Source organism: Lissotriton helveticus, chromosome 5_1, assembly GCF_964261635.1.
Source record: "Lissotriton helveticus chromosome 5_1, aLisHel1.1, whole genome shotgun sequence".
NCBI classification, from domain to species: domain Eukaryota; kingdom Metazoa; phylum Chordata; class Amphibia; order Caudata; family Salamandridae; genus Lissotriton; species Lissotriton helveticus.
The window spans coordinates 1,375,505,918-1,375,519,669 of NC_136065.1; the positions used below are offsets into that span (position 1 = coordinate 1,375,505,918).

The 13,752-nt window shown below is 45.6% G+C and overlaps 1 protein-coding gene across 2 annotated transcripts in view; it reads left to right on the forward strand.

The window, feature by feature from the left end:
- The window catches only part of MICAL1 (microtubule associated monooxygenase, calponin and LIM domain containing 1), a 360,133-nt gene that overhangs the window by 225,456 nt on the left and 120,925 nt on the right, over positions 1–13,752 (forward strand). For both annotated transcript variants that reach the window (XM_078644322.1, XM_078644321.1), the window contains exons 10-11: positions 11,784–11,910; positions 12,851–12,938. In XM_078644322.1, coding sequence (XP_078500448.1) covers positions 11,784–11,910; positions 12,851–12,938 — 215 coding nt within the window. The remainder of the gene's footprint in view (positions 1–11,783; positions 11,911–12,850; positions 12,939–13,752) is intronic.

A 13,752-nucleotide genomic window follows, 5' to 3' on the forward strand; every position in this document is an offset into this window, starting at 1 on the left:
CTTGGTTTGTGTAATAGTAGGGCAGTGAGTCAAATTGTGGGAAACCTGGAGCAAGATTTAGACATGCAAGAGCCTTGCAAACCAGTACCATCTCTGTGTGGTGGTCCAGAAGGGCACGAACAACAATTTGCGATACCTAGCAGTATGTTCCTGGCATATTCTGTGCTGTTGCCTGGCAGTGAAGAGTGATTGAGTTCCGTGGCATGCAAATAAAGGATAGAGGACAATTAAGCAGTAGGATGCATAACGACCTGGGACTGTATTATGAAAGTACCCTGGTGTTTGCTCCCGTGTTGCTCATCCCCGGGGCACTCTGGAATTACAGAAGGGGCCGCAGACGTTTGTGCGGCTCTGGTATTACAGAAGGGGCCGCAGCCGCTTGTGCGGCTCTGGTATTACAGAAGGGGCCGCAGACGCTTGTGTGGCTCTGGTATTACAGAAGGGCCCGCAGACGCTAGTGCTGCTCTGGTATTACAGAAGGGGCCGCAGACGCTTGTGCGGCTCTGATATTACAGAAGGGGCCGCAGATGCTTGTGCGTCCCCTTCTATAATACTGATAGCTGTGGCGTCTTCAAATTTGCATCGGGATGTACCCCACGCAAATGAGGGAATCTCTTTGTCTCTGGGCCGCGCCGTATTACAGATGCTGGCACAGAGGCAAAGACACTCTCAGGAGGCGTACTGCTAGTGCGCCACCGGTGGCGCACTGTCGGTGCGCCTCCTGAGAGCAGCCCTATGGAGGAGGGAATGGGACATCCCCTTGCAGGTGGGTGCAGTCACTCACTGCACCCGTCTGCAAGTGGATATCCAATCCCCTTTAAAAGTGCAGATGGGCTGCCCCCTGCACAGTGAAACATGGAGCAGCTGCTTCAGAGCTGCTCCGTATTTCACATGAATGTGCTGCCCCAGGGCAGCACGAATTCGTGGCGGCCCCCAGGACAGCGCATTCTATATAATAGTGCGCACTTTGCCTGCACCCGACATACCTGTTTTAAGGTGTGTCAGATGCAAACAGGGAAACTGCGCTCTAATAACATAACATGTGTATTTGTAAAGCGCACGTTCTCCCGGAGTTATCTTGGCGCTGAATAACAGATGTTTATTGTTACCCAACTCAATGGTACTCATTTTATCGACCTCAGATGGATGAAAGGCTGAGTGGACCTGCCAGTATACATAATATGGCCCCTGATTGTTAATAGGCATAGCGCTTTCATCTGTGTTTTGTCAGAGACCATGGGGCCACAATGCCCCATAATTGGAATTATGACAATTTTAAAGGCTGAGAAAAACTGTAGCTATCAAACATAGAATGATAATGGGTGCATATAAAACTACATATTGGGTAAGAGTGTGATATTTCCAAATATTGCTATTGAGCAGTTCATGTGACATAACCACAAAAGCTGAGTAGTTTGTAAACGCCATGAGAACCCTAAGAAGGCATAACCAATGTGCATTTTTTTCCATTACAAGTTCATTTTGGTGCAGCGATTTTTTTAAATTGATATTCGCAAGGTACAGCTAACAGCAGAGCCTGATTGTATTTAGAATATTTAGGTTTTGCAGAGCTTTTACGAGTAGGCATCTGATTAAACAATTATCTGATAGAGACTTCTATCCGCAGATTCCCTCGCTTATAACTATCCCCAGGTGTCAGCCTGGATCCAGAAATGTTTTATGAGTAGGACTCCTGCACGCCTTAAGGTGGCATCGTTAGGCTCTGCTTGGCATTGTCGGTGTTGTCCACGCTGGAAGTGACACGTGCGGTGCCTATATAAACGCCACCCCAGCGTGCTGACATCAGTTAATTTCATTTCGCACTAGTCGGCGCAGATCTGGAGAGAGCTACCCCACAGTCATTTTTTGACCACCCTCTTTTGCCTTTCTGCCAAAAGTCTTTTTTTGAGATCTTCTAGTGTGGCAGGATGTCAACTTGGAAGACCAGCTTCAAGCTCTGCAGCGCATAAAACTGACAAATGTCAGTGATGGTCCCGCACCATGTTTACCTCTGTCACTCTAGTGCAATCACGACGCGAAAACCTGTGTTGACTACCATGCCATGCACACCAAGGCCTTGAGGGAGCACTCCCTCAAGTTCCTTGCCACCCGATGTGCGACGCCACAACAGTCTCGATCCCAGGTGAGAGGACGGGCCTGGGATCAGTCGCAGAGCCCAAGATCCTTGTTACATTCAAAGTCTTCTTCATGCAAGTCCCACAAGTGAAAGAAAAGTAAGAAGTCAAAGAGGTATTCAACTGCATCCATCAAAGGTATCCAGCGGGCTTCGGGAGCGTGGTCATTACAGGTCTGGCTCCACGGTTGAGCCTGTGTTTGGGCCAGCTCCGCGCTTCTCTGGTTTTCTAAGAGCCAGGGCAACCCCCATCCGACTTTGTGAGTTCTATGAGGTTATGCACTTCATATTTTGGGTGGCCCATTCCCTCTGGTTGGCTTCAGGCCGTGTGGGTATGGTAGTGGCCCCCACTGGTTCTCCGCCGGAGGTTCCGCCCCGCCTCCAGTCGTGCCCCTTGGATCCACAGCTGGATTCAGACCAGTGCCATTCGTATCACCTCAACCTTCCCCCAGTTCCTGTCACTGATCTCGGCGGTGCTTGCGGCACCATCCCCATTCTCATCCCGACTCTGACACAGAGCTGGAGGGACATCGGCCCGCGCAGGCTCTGGCGCTGACTAGAGCCATGCCTTCCAGACTGGAGCCCTCTTCCTAAGGCCGAGGACTCTGGGAGGATGGGAGGGGCCGCTTGACCCTGAAGAATACCAGTCACTAGACCCTAACATGGACTGGTGTGAAAATTGGTGAACGTCAGCAGACTGGACTCCTCTCCAGATACTGGCATGTCTCTCCTACCATGGCTATGGAGGAGGGAGCCTCTTTTGCTATGGTGGAGCGAAGGGCAACAGAGATCCTGGACCTTAGCCTACCCTCAGTGGCAGTCAAGACTAACATCTTGAAAGAGGTGCTTCAGCCGTGAGTAACTTCCCCTCAGAACTGGTTCTCCTATTTAATGAAGCCCTCAAGTTGGTCCTGCTTGGGACGTGGTCTAAACACTGCACAGGGGCTCCTCTGGACAGGACGATTGCCTGCTGCCAAGCCCTGCTCCAGGAGACCCCAATTTCCTCACGCAACACCTTACCCAGGAGAGCTTGGTGGTACAAGCTTCCACCTCCTATGTAAATCATGGTGCATTCCCTACCTCTCGACCAGATACAGAATCTAAGAGGCTGGATACCTTAGGAAAACAAAAATGTTTTTTTCCACCAGCCTGGCACTGCAGTCCTTGATCACTGTGTGCATTTTGGGATGTTATTCCCATGCACTGTGGGATTCAGATGCACGGGTGCTGTCCATGGTCCTAGAGGAGGCCCAGATCATACCCACCCAAACTATGACAGACAGGAGAAATGCAGCCAAGTTCATGATCCGATAAGGTCTGGACACAAACCACTCACTAGGCAGAGCAGTTTCTTTGTCAGTGGCTTGCGGCGCCACAAGTGCATTTTCTGGGGATGACCAAGCAATGCTTATGGCGATGCCCTTTGATGGCTCCCATCTCTTCAGAGATAACGCAGACTCTGCACTGGACCGCTTCGAAGAAGGCAGAGCTACGGCAGGTCCTTTGGCCTTTCCATGGCTTCTCACCAACCCTAGTCTGCCCTTCACTTCTTTTGTAACCTTGGAAAGGGCTTCTAGCCGCAACATTAACCGCCCAGCCACCATGGTACGCAAGCTTCTCAGCCTATGCGTGGCAGATTACGCGGGACCCACAGACCAATGAATAGGGCAGCCAGAGGTCAGGCCAGTCCACCCCTCATTTTAGTTTGCCCCCCTGCCATGATGGGCGACCAATGGGAGGCAGGATACGCCATGACCTGCCCCACTGGAGGTCAATAACATCAGATTGTTGGATTCTTCAGATTGTCCAAAGAGGCTCCTTCCTCCCCTTTCTAACATCTCCTCCACTCATGCCATCCTTTTTCTACAGGCTGACGAAGGACCATCTCTCCTTGCTCCTCCAGGAAGGAGCTGCTCTCTTGGCCAATGGAGCCATAGAGAGGTGCGACGCCAGAAGTAGCTTTTGGTTGTTATTCTCGCTATTTTCTGGTGCCAAAAGGGATGGAGACCTTTGTCCTATCGTAGACCTGTGCCTTCTCAATTTCTTCCTGAAAAAGAAGAAATTCAAAATACTTAGGCTCGCTCAAGTCCTGTCTGCCCTAGACCCAGGAGACTGGATGGTAGCGTTGGACTTGCAGGATGCATACTTTCACATTCCCATCCTGCCTGCCCACAGGCATTGCCTGCAGTTCATGGTGAGCCACGAGCACTTTCAGTTTGACGTGTTCCCTTTTGGCCTACCTGTGCCCCTCGGGTGGTCACCAAAGTGATGGCGGTGGTTGCAGCTCATCTGCGGAGATCAGGGGTGCCAGTCTTTCCCTTTTCTCGATGACTGGCTGTTGAAGACGTGCTCGCCCCAGGCTTTCATCTTCCACCTCCCGGCTACAGTGGACCGCCTGAATTCGCTGGGGTTCACTGTCAATGTGCTAAAGTCACACCTGACTCCCTTTCAGACTCTCCCCTTCATCGGAGCTGTTCTGGATATGGTGCAGTGAACGGCAAGTCCGGGATATTCAGGCTGTGATATCGATGTTTCAGCCTCCATGTTGGATTTTGGTAAGACTGATGTGAAGCTGCTGGGCCTCATGGCCTCCTGTATCCTGCTTGTGACACATGCCTGCTGACATATGCAGACCTGAAGTTCCAGTGGGCGCTGAATCAAGGTTACATCTCCTACATTGTCCAGATCTCGGAGGGAACTGCGAAAGATCTGCAGTGGTAGTTAACGAACAGCAATTGGGTCTGTGGCAGACCTCTCTCCCTTCCCCAACCAGTTCTCACAGTAGTGACAGATGCATCACTCCTGGGATGGGGAGGCCATCTAGGAGAGGTGGAGATTAGGGAACTCTGGTCTCTGGCTGAATCTGGACTCCACATTAACCTGTTGGAGCTTCGAATTATCAGTTTGGTATTAAAAGCCTTTCTACCCTCCATTCATGTAAGGCTAGCACAGGTATTCACGGACAACACCACCACCATGTAGTACTGCAACAAGCACGGCGGTGTGTGGTCGTGGACCCTTTGTCAAGAGGCCCTGTGTCTCTGGACATGGCTAGTACAGCAGGGCATTTCCTTGGTGCTTCAGTACCCTGTGGCACTGGACAAGGCAAGTACAGCTGGGCATTTCCTTGGTGGTTCAAAATCTGGCAGGTTCTCTGAACTCCAGAACGGACAAACTCAGTTGCAGATGCCTCATGGATTACCAATGGTGTCTCCATCTGGTGGTGATGCAAGGTCACTTTCAACAGTGGAGACAGCCTTGGTTAGATCTTTTTGCCACCGGCAAGAACGCGCAATGTCAGACGTTCTGCACGCTGGAGTTTCCAAGGCGGCTCCCGCTCGGAGATACTTTTCATCTTGAGTGGAGCTCAGTTCTCCTGTATATCTTTCTGCCCATACCACTCCTGCCCAGAATTCTCAAGAAGATCTAGAACGACTGGGCCCAAGTCATTCTTGTGGCTCCGGATTGATCACATAGTCTGGTATCCCGAGCTGTTGGTCCTCCGATCAGGGTGGTCCTTTGGGAGGATCTTCTGTTGCAGCAGCAGGGGAGGGTTCTCCACCCGAACCTGTCAGTACTCTGCCTTCCTGTGCGAACATTGAGCAACAACAGTTGACAGCTTTTGACCTTTAGCATGAAGTCTGCAATGTTATTTTGGCACCCAGGCGTACCTCCACCAAGACGGTGTACGCCTGCCGATGGGGCAAAATTTTGGCATGGTGTGCAGAGAAATAAATTGACCCTCTTTCTGCTCCCCGATCTCAGCTTTTTCTGTTTGTTTTTGCCCAGCAGGGCTCTGCTCTGGGCACGGTTGAAGGATATCTTTCTGCATTATCTGCTTTCTACTTTTCCCTGACCAACCTTCTCTTTTACAACCCCCTATTGTACATAGGTTTTTGAAAGGTTTGCAACATTTGTTTCCTCCTTCTCCCGTTCATTATGCCTCAGTAGGATCATAATCTAATCCTGACATTCTTGATGAACGCTCTGTTTGAGCCCTTACATAACTGTCCTCTCAGGCGCCCTACCATCAAGACCACTTTCCTGGTGGCCATAACATCTGCTGGAGGGTCAGTGAGCTTTAGGCCATGTCATCAAAGCCTCCCTACCTGAACATCTACCCAGACCGACGGTTGCTTTGTATGAGGGCTTCCTTTCTTCCGATAGTGGTCACCCCATTTCACAAAGGCCAAACCATCCCTCTGCCTACTTTTTGCACTCCACCTCATCCCTCCAAGGAAGAGGAGCTACTCGCCATCTGAACCCAAAAACAACGTTGCTCTACCTTGACAGCACACACAAGTTCTGGGATGAACAGCTCTTTGTTGGGTATGTCTGGGCGAAGAAAGGAGGGGCAATAAAGAAGTGCACCATCTCCCGATGGATTGTGCTCTGCATTTAGATCTGCTAGGCATTGGCTAAACAGCAAGCCCCAGAGGGTTTACATGCTCATTCCACTAGAGCTACAGCTTCCACCACTGCGTTAGCATGCAGAATTCCGATCCTGGATATCTGCCAGGCAGCAACTTGGGCTTCCTTGCACATGTTTACCAAACACTACTGTCTGGACTGACAATCTCTCTAGTGATGGGCATTTTGCCTGCTCTGTTATGCAGGACTTCCATGTGTGAAATTTGTCCCCAGACCCACCTCCGGGGAAGTATTTCTTGGGTATCTATTTTAAGGTAAGGAATCTGCAGCTAGAAGTGCCTGTCAAATGAACAAGTTACTTCCCTTCGGTAATGCCTTATCCGGTAAAGACTCTGTCGAGCCGCAGATTCTTATCAACCTACCAATCCTCCCCGCTCTGAGATCGGATTTCTAGGGGCAGGATTTTCCCCTTACAGAGCCCTAGTTTTCCACACCAGTGGTCAGAGTACTTCGTGATTACACGCTTCTGGCGTGGAAAGTCCAGTAAAGTCCATTTCCAGTATGGACAACACCAATGATGCCTTGCGGAGTCGGACGACACCACCTACTGCCATGCATGGGTACTGCTCACAAAATATTTCTGGTTCCAGTATGACACCTGGGGAGAATTCAAAATTGAGGAAACTATGGCTAGATAGTCTCTGCCAGATAAGGCGATATCATAGATAAGTACTTTAACCATATATTAAAGTAGAAAACTGAGAACTGGGAAAGTGGCAGAGCACAGTGACCGAGACCAACCAGGTGCCTGACCTCCTAGAATAGAAAATGAATGATAAAGATGGGAAGAATTGAAAGATGGGACAAACATTTATTATAATATAAAGAGTAACAGAGAGGGATGGAGAGCAGAGGACATGGAGATAAGAAGACATCAAAACAAACAATAAACCAAGGGACATGCTGAGGGGTCCCCACCCACCAAAACAACCATTGAATACATATACAGTCTTGACTAGACACATGGTGTTGACAAGACAAGAGGTCACAGGACATTTCAAACCAAATTCTGAGGAACGCATCTGTGAAAAAAAGAAGAGAAGAACTAGATCAAGAAAACTAGGTAGCAGCAAAAAAAGGTATTTAGATTCATTGAAAAAAAATATAAAATAGTTTAAGTTTTGCCTGTCCTTCATGAAGATGAATGAATTATTTACAAGTCCTCTGGGATTTCAAAAGTATGAGATCTCTCCTCATAGTTGAATTTAAATAAACTAGGATAAATTAGGCCATATTGGACATTCATGGATTTCATGGCAGGGCGTATATTAAGAAATTCTTTACTTCTGAGAGCTGTTGAACACGCTATGTCCTAGGTGATGAAAATCCTCTGTCCTAGCCACATCATTTGTTTACATTGTTTAGAAGCAGAAAGTACTGCTTTTAAATCCAAGTATTGCAAGAGATAAGCAAAGGTACCTCGTTGACGAGTAGGGGAGGACTTGGATGGTAGACTAACTCGGTGACCTGCTTGTATGTTAAGGGATGGACAGTCTTTAGCCTCACTTATTTAGGGAGAGTGAGTTGTAGGAAGGAAGTCATATCTGAGCCCTCCTGGCCTTCTGGGATGCCATAAATTCTGAGATTGTTGTGGTGGGTACGATTTTCCAAATCTTTTGTGTGTTTTGTGAGTTGCAATATTTCCTTAGTCATAAATAGGGCTCCCGGTTTTATGGTATTTCATTTAACATTTCTGTCTATATTTAGCCATATTTATTTTGTATTCAATTTTTCAGTATTTTTCCACATTATGTTTTTATATTGGGGAAAGAGGAAGCTGCAGTTTGTTTTTTCACATGTATTCAAGACAAAATGTACATGTACTCGGTTTAATTAACACACATGAAGGCTTGATGGGTTTCATGCAAACAAACTTTCCACATGTCTCACCTTACAGAGAGCATGTATGTTCGCTACCACAACACAGCATGTATACTGTATCATTTTGTTTCAGTGAGCCACAAAGTGTTCAAATAGCCCATTCAAAAATAGATAAGTGCACATTTTTCACTAGTGGTAGGAAGGATGTGAAAAAATGTAAATGCAAAAGTCTCAGTATCCCAACGACATATCCAGTACCATAAAAGATCGGAGTTTACCATAGTCTTCAAAGGACAGTGGGAAACAAAGGAGTTAATTAAGATGGGTGAAGAGCTGATGGTTCTCTCGAAGAGGAGCTTTTCAAATTAAAATATTGTTCTTCACAGCAATACGTTCACAAGTGAGTACGTTTTCACTTGTTTATTTTTAAAAGGGATATTTGGAGATTCTGAGTAGCACAGGTATACCAGTTCACTAGGTTTGCTGGCGTTAAATTCATGTTACACCAGATATTTAACATAAAATCTAAAATAATTGTGACCTTATACAAACACATTTTTGAAGCATGTGCATTATCCACTAAAGCAATTTCACTGCATTTGTAGCCAATTACATGTATGTTACATAGTGGTCACTGCAGCAAAAACTCAGCCCCCTGAGCAATTGTTTTTAGGCACCTGTAGACAGCAGTTTAGTTTCTATGGGATGCTTTTAATTGCACTGACACATTTCTCAAGCTATTTTATTTTATCACACATACTTTAAAGCATAGATAGATATTACTGGCTCAAACAATGTTGTTTAGCTATCTAAATGTCATCCTCCCTCCCACTGGTATGAAGCTCCCAAAATCCTTCACCCCATCACACCACCACTGAGAAATAAAACCTGCTTGTTATTTTCCATTTATATAAATAAATACAGACAAGGAAACTGAATGGTTTCTGCCTGTATTTATCTGTATAAATCCGGGAAACCAGGAGCCTTACTCGTAAAGCACACTTTTGCAGAGATATTCTAGGCATCACTGATCCGTTGTTCAATTTCAGATACCCTAGAGTCAAGGTAGGACCATTTCTCCTCCGTTGTAGAGTGACATTGTTTTCCAAAACACAATGTTTCAGGTTTTTAATTCCGTCCATATGGTCTTCTAGAGTAAGAGGCAAAGGAGACTCAGTGGGAGATGTTGGGTCCTTCTTCACCCTCTTATTTACATTTCCTGTTTGTTCCTTCCTGGGAACAGAAGAAGAATTGGGAGGAGCAAAATGTTTGGAAGTGGGTGGTTTTTCTAGGTCCATGGTAGATATTTAGGTGTAGAGTAGAAAGGTAGTCACATAGGCAGTATACAGATAGTAAAGTGGAAGAACCAATAAATGACCAGTAAATGGATGGAGCAACTAGCCCAAAAAATTTCCCAAAAGACATCTTCAATATGGCTTGCATGCAATGAGAAATGATTGAAACCCACCAGAAAAAGTGTGAAAGAAAAACAAAGTCCTTACAATGTCCCCTGCATATATCAAATTGATTTGTGCTGCTAACCCACCACTGCCGAAGTGTTAGGAGGAAGTTTCTCAAAATGGCGTCCCCAGCATGAGGATCTGCGCTTGTGTAAGTATAGACAAAGACCGTAACTTGGTCTAAAAACGTATCATGCCGCTACGGGGCTGCTGCATGCGCCTCTCCGCTTGAAATAGGCATTGAAGCCGCCAAATTGAGTCCCGATTCTCCAGGAGTGTCAGGAGACTCAAAGCCTGGCGCCGATCTTGGAGCGCTCCTCATTTGTTAATACTTAAGCTCAGATATTTGTGAAACTGCTCCTGCAGCGTTCAGCTAACCAAGAGCTCTGATTGCTCTTACAGTGCTCGGGTTTTAATTAGCTGTCATGAAGAATTTCTGATTAATACTAACAAGTGGTGTTAAACCCATATTTCATAGGCATGAGGTAACCATGACACAACGTCTTCTGTCTGTAAAATGTGGGTTTGTAAACCACTGCTTTTTGTGCACTAAAGCGCTCGAACAATATCACAGAATATCTCATTACAACAACATCTGAGAAATAACGTAAAGTTCCATTATTTTCATCTCTGTCCATTAATTCTTTGCTGTATCAGATTTGCTTTCCTCATTCATTTATTGAATGACAGAGGAAATGATGCTCTGTTTGCATGTGTGTTCTTAAGCATATAGCAGCAAAAGGATTGAATTGCTGTTCCCTCCAGACAGAGGAAAGTCTTTTCTTAAGACGGCTCTAAGATACCCCTCCGGCCACTCCCAGTCTTATTATTCTTCTCGAATAAATTGGAATTTTATCGAGGACCAGATCCAAGTGGTGCCTCTTTTATCTTGGGTCAGCGTATGGATGAACCCTGCCACTAAACTGTGCAGGGATATCATATTTTACTATATGACGCTGGATAGGGCCCGCTCTATACACTGGTTGAGCTACATACAGATTATTTTTGGTGCCCTCGGTATAGCTTGGTGGTTTACCCAGTCGCATCCCCAAAAATGCTAGGATGGAGATGAAAAAATTGTTTAAGGACCACCGTGCAAACATTAGGCAAACATTAGGCTGAAACACAAATTATCTGAACACTCGGTGTTGCACTTTTATAGCTTTTTATACACAGACGTTGCCCCACTGTACTTGTCGATGAAATTGTCAAGATGGGAGTGGTTTCTTCTTTTCCGCTTTAGAGCAGGGACGAGTTATTGGTCTCTTTTCTTTAAACATTTTTCTGATTCCGAGAGGAACTTAGTTTCCTCCTGACCCTGTGATATAATCATTCATCGCAATCATTAATGCACTTTGTTTTTTTTGTAATTTGCACAGAGTAGCACGAAGGCACTTTGAGACACTTACTACTACTCTGTGCTCTCCCGAATTTATCGTGATTGTCTGCGCTTTTTTTAAAGCAGTACTTGGGGCGAGACACACTATGCCTGGCTGGGTTGTCAGTATTGCTATGAATAGTGTGTTTTTATATAAATCAGGCAAAAGATACTGCTAATCAATAAGCGATATTGGAAGTGCATGGCGGACACTATTTTGAGGTCTTTGTCCTCTTTCCATCTCCACTTTATGTGCTTCCAATGCAGTTCCCGCCAACAATATTATACCGCACATTGAAACCTGACTTTAATTTGCATCTTCATGCTCATCCAAAGTATGGACATCTGGCACCTTTCTCTATGTGTTCTTAAACTTTGTAATTTTTACACTCTTATTTTTAACTGTTTTTTACTGAAAAATTATTTTAATTTCTTGAGTGCTCACAACCACGTGGAATATTTTCTATGTACTTTAATAGTCTATTGTTTTTAGATTGAATAAAGTTATATTGAATTGAATTGTTTCGATATGTTAAGTGAGCTTACTCTGGCTTTGCAGGGAGAGTATCTACCAGCATCTTTCCCAGACAACACCTGGCAACACCAACAAGAAAATCTCCCAATATAATATTGATCCGGCATCGCGCTACCCCAACATCAACCTCAAAGCCATAAAGCCCAGCCAGGTAATGTGGTCATATTTTGAGGTCGCTCTGATCTCTGTCTTCCTTCCTACCTGTAAGGCAGCGGTGGGGATGCATGAGTTGCTTGCAAAGTCCACATACTCCTGTGTTGTAGCATATATTCATATATCCGCACTTGTTCTGTGGAGTTATGAAATGGTTAAGGTATGGTCGCTTGTCTTATTGATCAGTACTCTATGGCTGTGGAGGCTTCTTCTGTTCCATGGTTTGCTGTTATGGCCTACTGTCATCACATGGAGTGCTCCTCTATTATGTTGGATGCTGCTCCCCTACTATAACTTGTTAAATTACTGGTGTGAACTTGCAGAGTATATGGTTCACACATCCGTTTCATCCCTGAAAGTTTTTAAGTGGTGCCGCCCAGTAGTTCGTGAAACGGGGCCTTATGAAAGCTTTCTAGCTAGCACCTCTGCTGTAGATCTTATCCTCCTAAGCTACATGGTATCTTTAGGTACAAGTCACTTCCACTATTGGAGAATCTCTGACACTCGGAGTATGGCCAGACGTACAAGATTCTCCAGTCTCCCATAATTGTTGACTTCATCATCCATTGTGCCACATGAATATTGATTCATTCTGTGTCTTGTGCAGATAATGTACATGGTGTGAATGATTTGGCTCTTGCGATATTGAAGCAAAATCTCTTTCCAGAACTTTCTATACTTTGAGTACTGATGAGGTGATGGGAGTGCGTAAGGCATTGTGTGGATGGGAGAAAGTTGTGCAATGGTGTAGCAAGGGAAGAGTCTTAAAGGAATTGTTGATGGTAAAGGGTTGTTAAAAGTGTACTATGAATGGCAGGGGGACATTGAGCGGAAGATGATTACAGTGGGTGCGACACAGCCTGTGGGTAGAGGGTTTGTTGGGAAAATAAAGGTCTGCAGTGACCATTTCTCTTGCATACTTCTCTTCCCTGTTCTAGGTGCGCCACCTGTACGATACAGGTTACACAGAGAGACAACAGAGCAATGCCGAGGCGAAAACCAGGAGGACTAAGTTCTCTCGAAATGGTGAGCAATCTGTGTGTTTGTGGGCCAGATTGTGGGGGGTGTATGCAGCTGCTGATATCTAACAGTAGGTGTGGCTACTATTGGCGTCTAGCCACTTCCGCATTAATTTGAATGTATGTGTATTTTTGTGTCTTGATCTGTGTGCCTGTACATGCTTAAATGTGCTTCTTTAGGTGTACTGATGTGTATTTGCTAGAATGTTAAAATCCTTTTGTGTGAATGGGTTGATTTTTCTGCTGTGTGTTTGTGTATTTAGCTTAATGTGTGCCTCCTTGTTTATACTTGTGCTTATGTTTGTTATAATGTTAGTTCACGAAGACCTTCAGAGTGGTACCTGACAGGACTGTGCCCTCTCACTTCTCTTGTTTGCCCAGGCTATTGGAGCCTCTGGGTGTTTTTTCTGCACACTGCGTTGCTGGTGAGTGGGGGGCAGGTCATGGTGGGTGATTTAGAACATATAATATCTTTGCAAGCGGAGGATGCACTGCGACTGTTGACCAAATTGCAGAAGTTTGGTAGACTGCAGCTCTTAAAGGTCAATTTAATGGAAATCGTTGGTGTTTCAATTGACTGAATGACAAGAGGGCCATTAGAGCTCCTCCCCAATGTAGGACTTAGGTGGGAATTATATAAGTTCCGATATCTAGGAATATGGGTCAAACGCATGGCTGACAAACAGTACGAATACAACATGGACAGGGTGCCGACAGAATTACATGCCTTGGTCGCTTTTTCGAACAAGCTGCCTTTGTTGGTTGCAGGCAAGATTGCAATTGCAAAGATTGTGTTCCTACACCAATGCATGTACATTTTA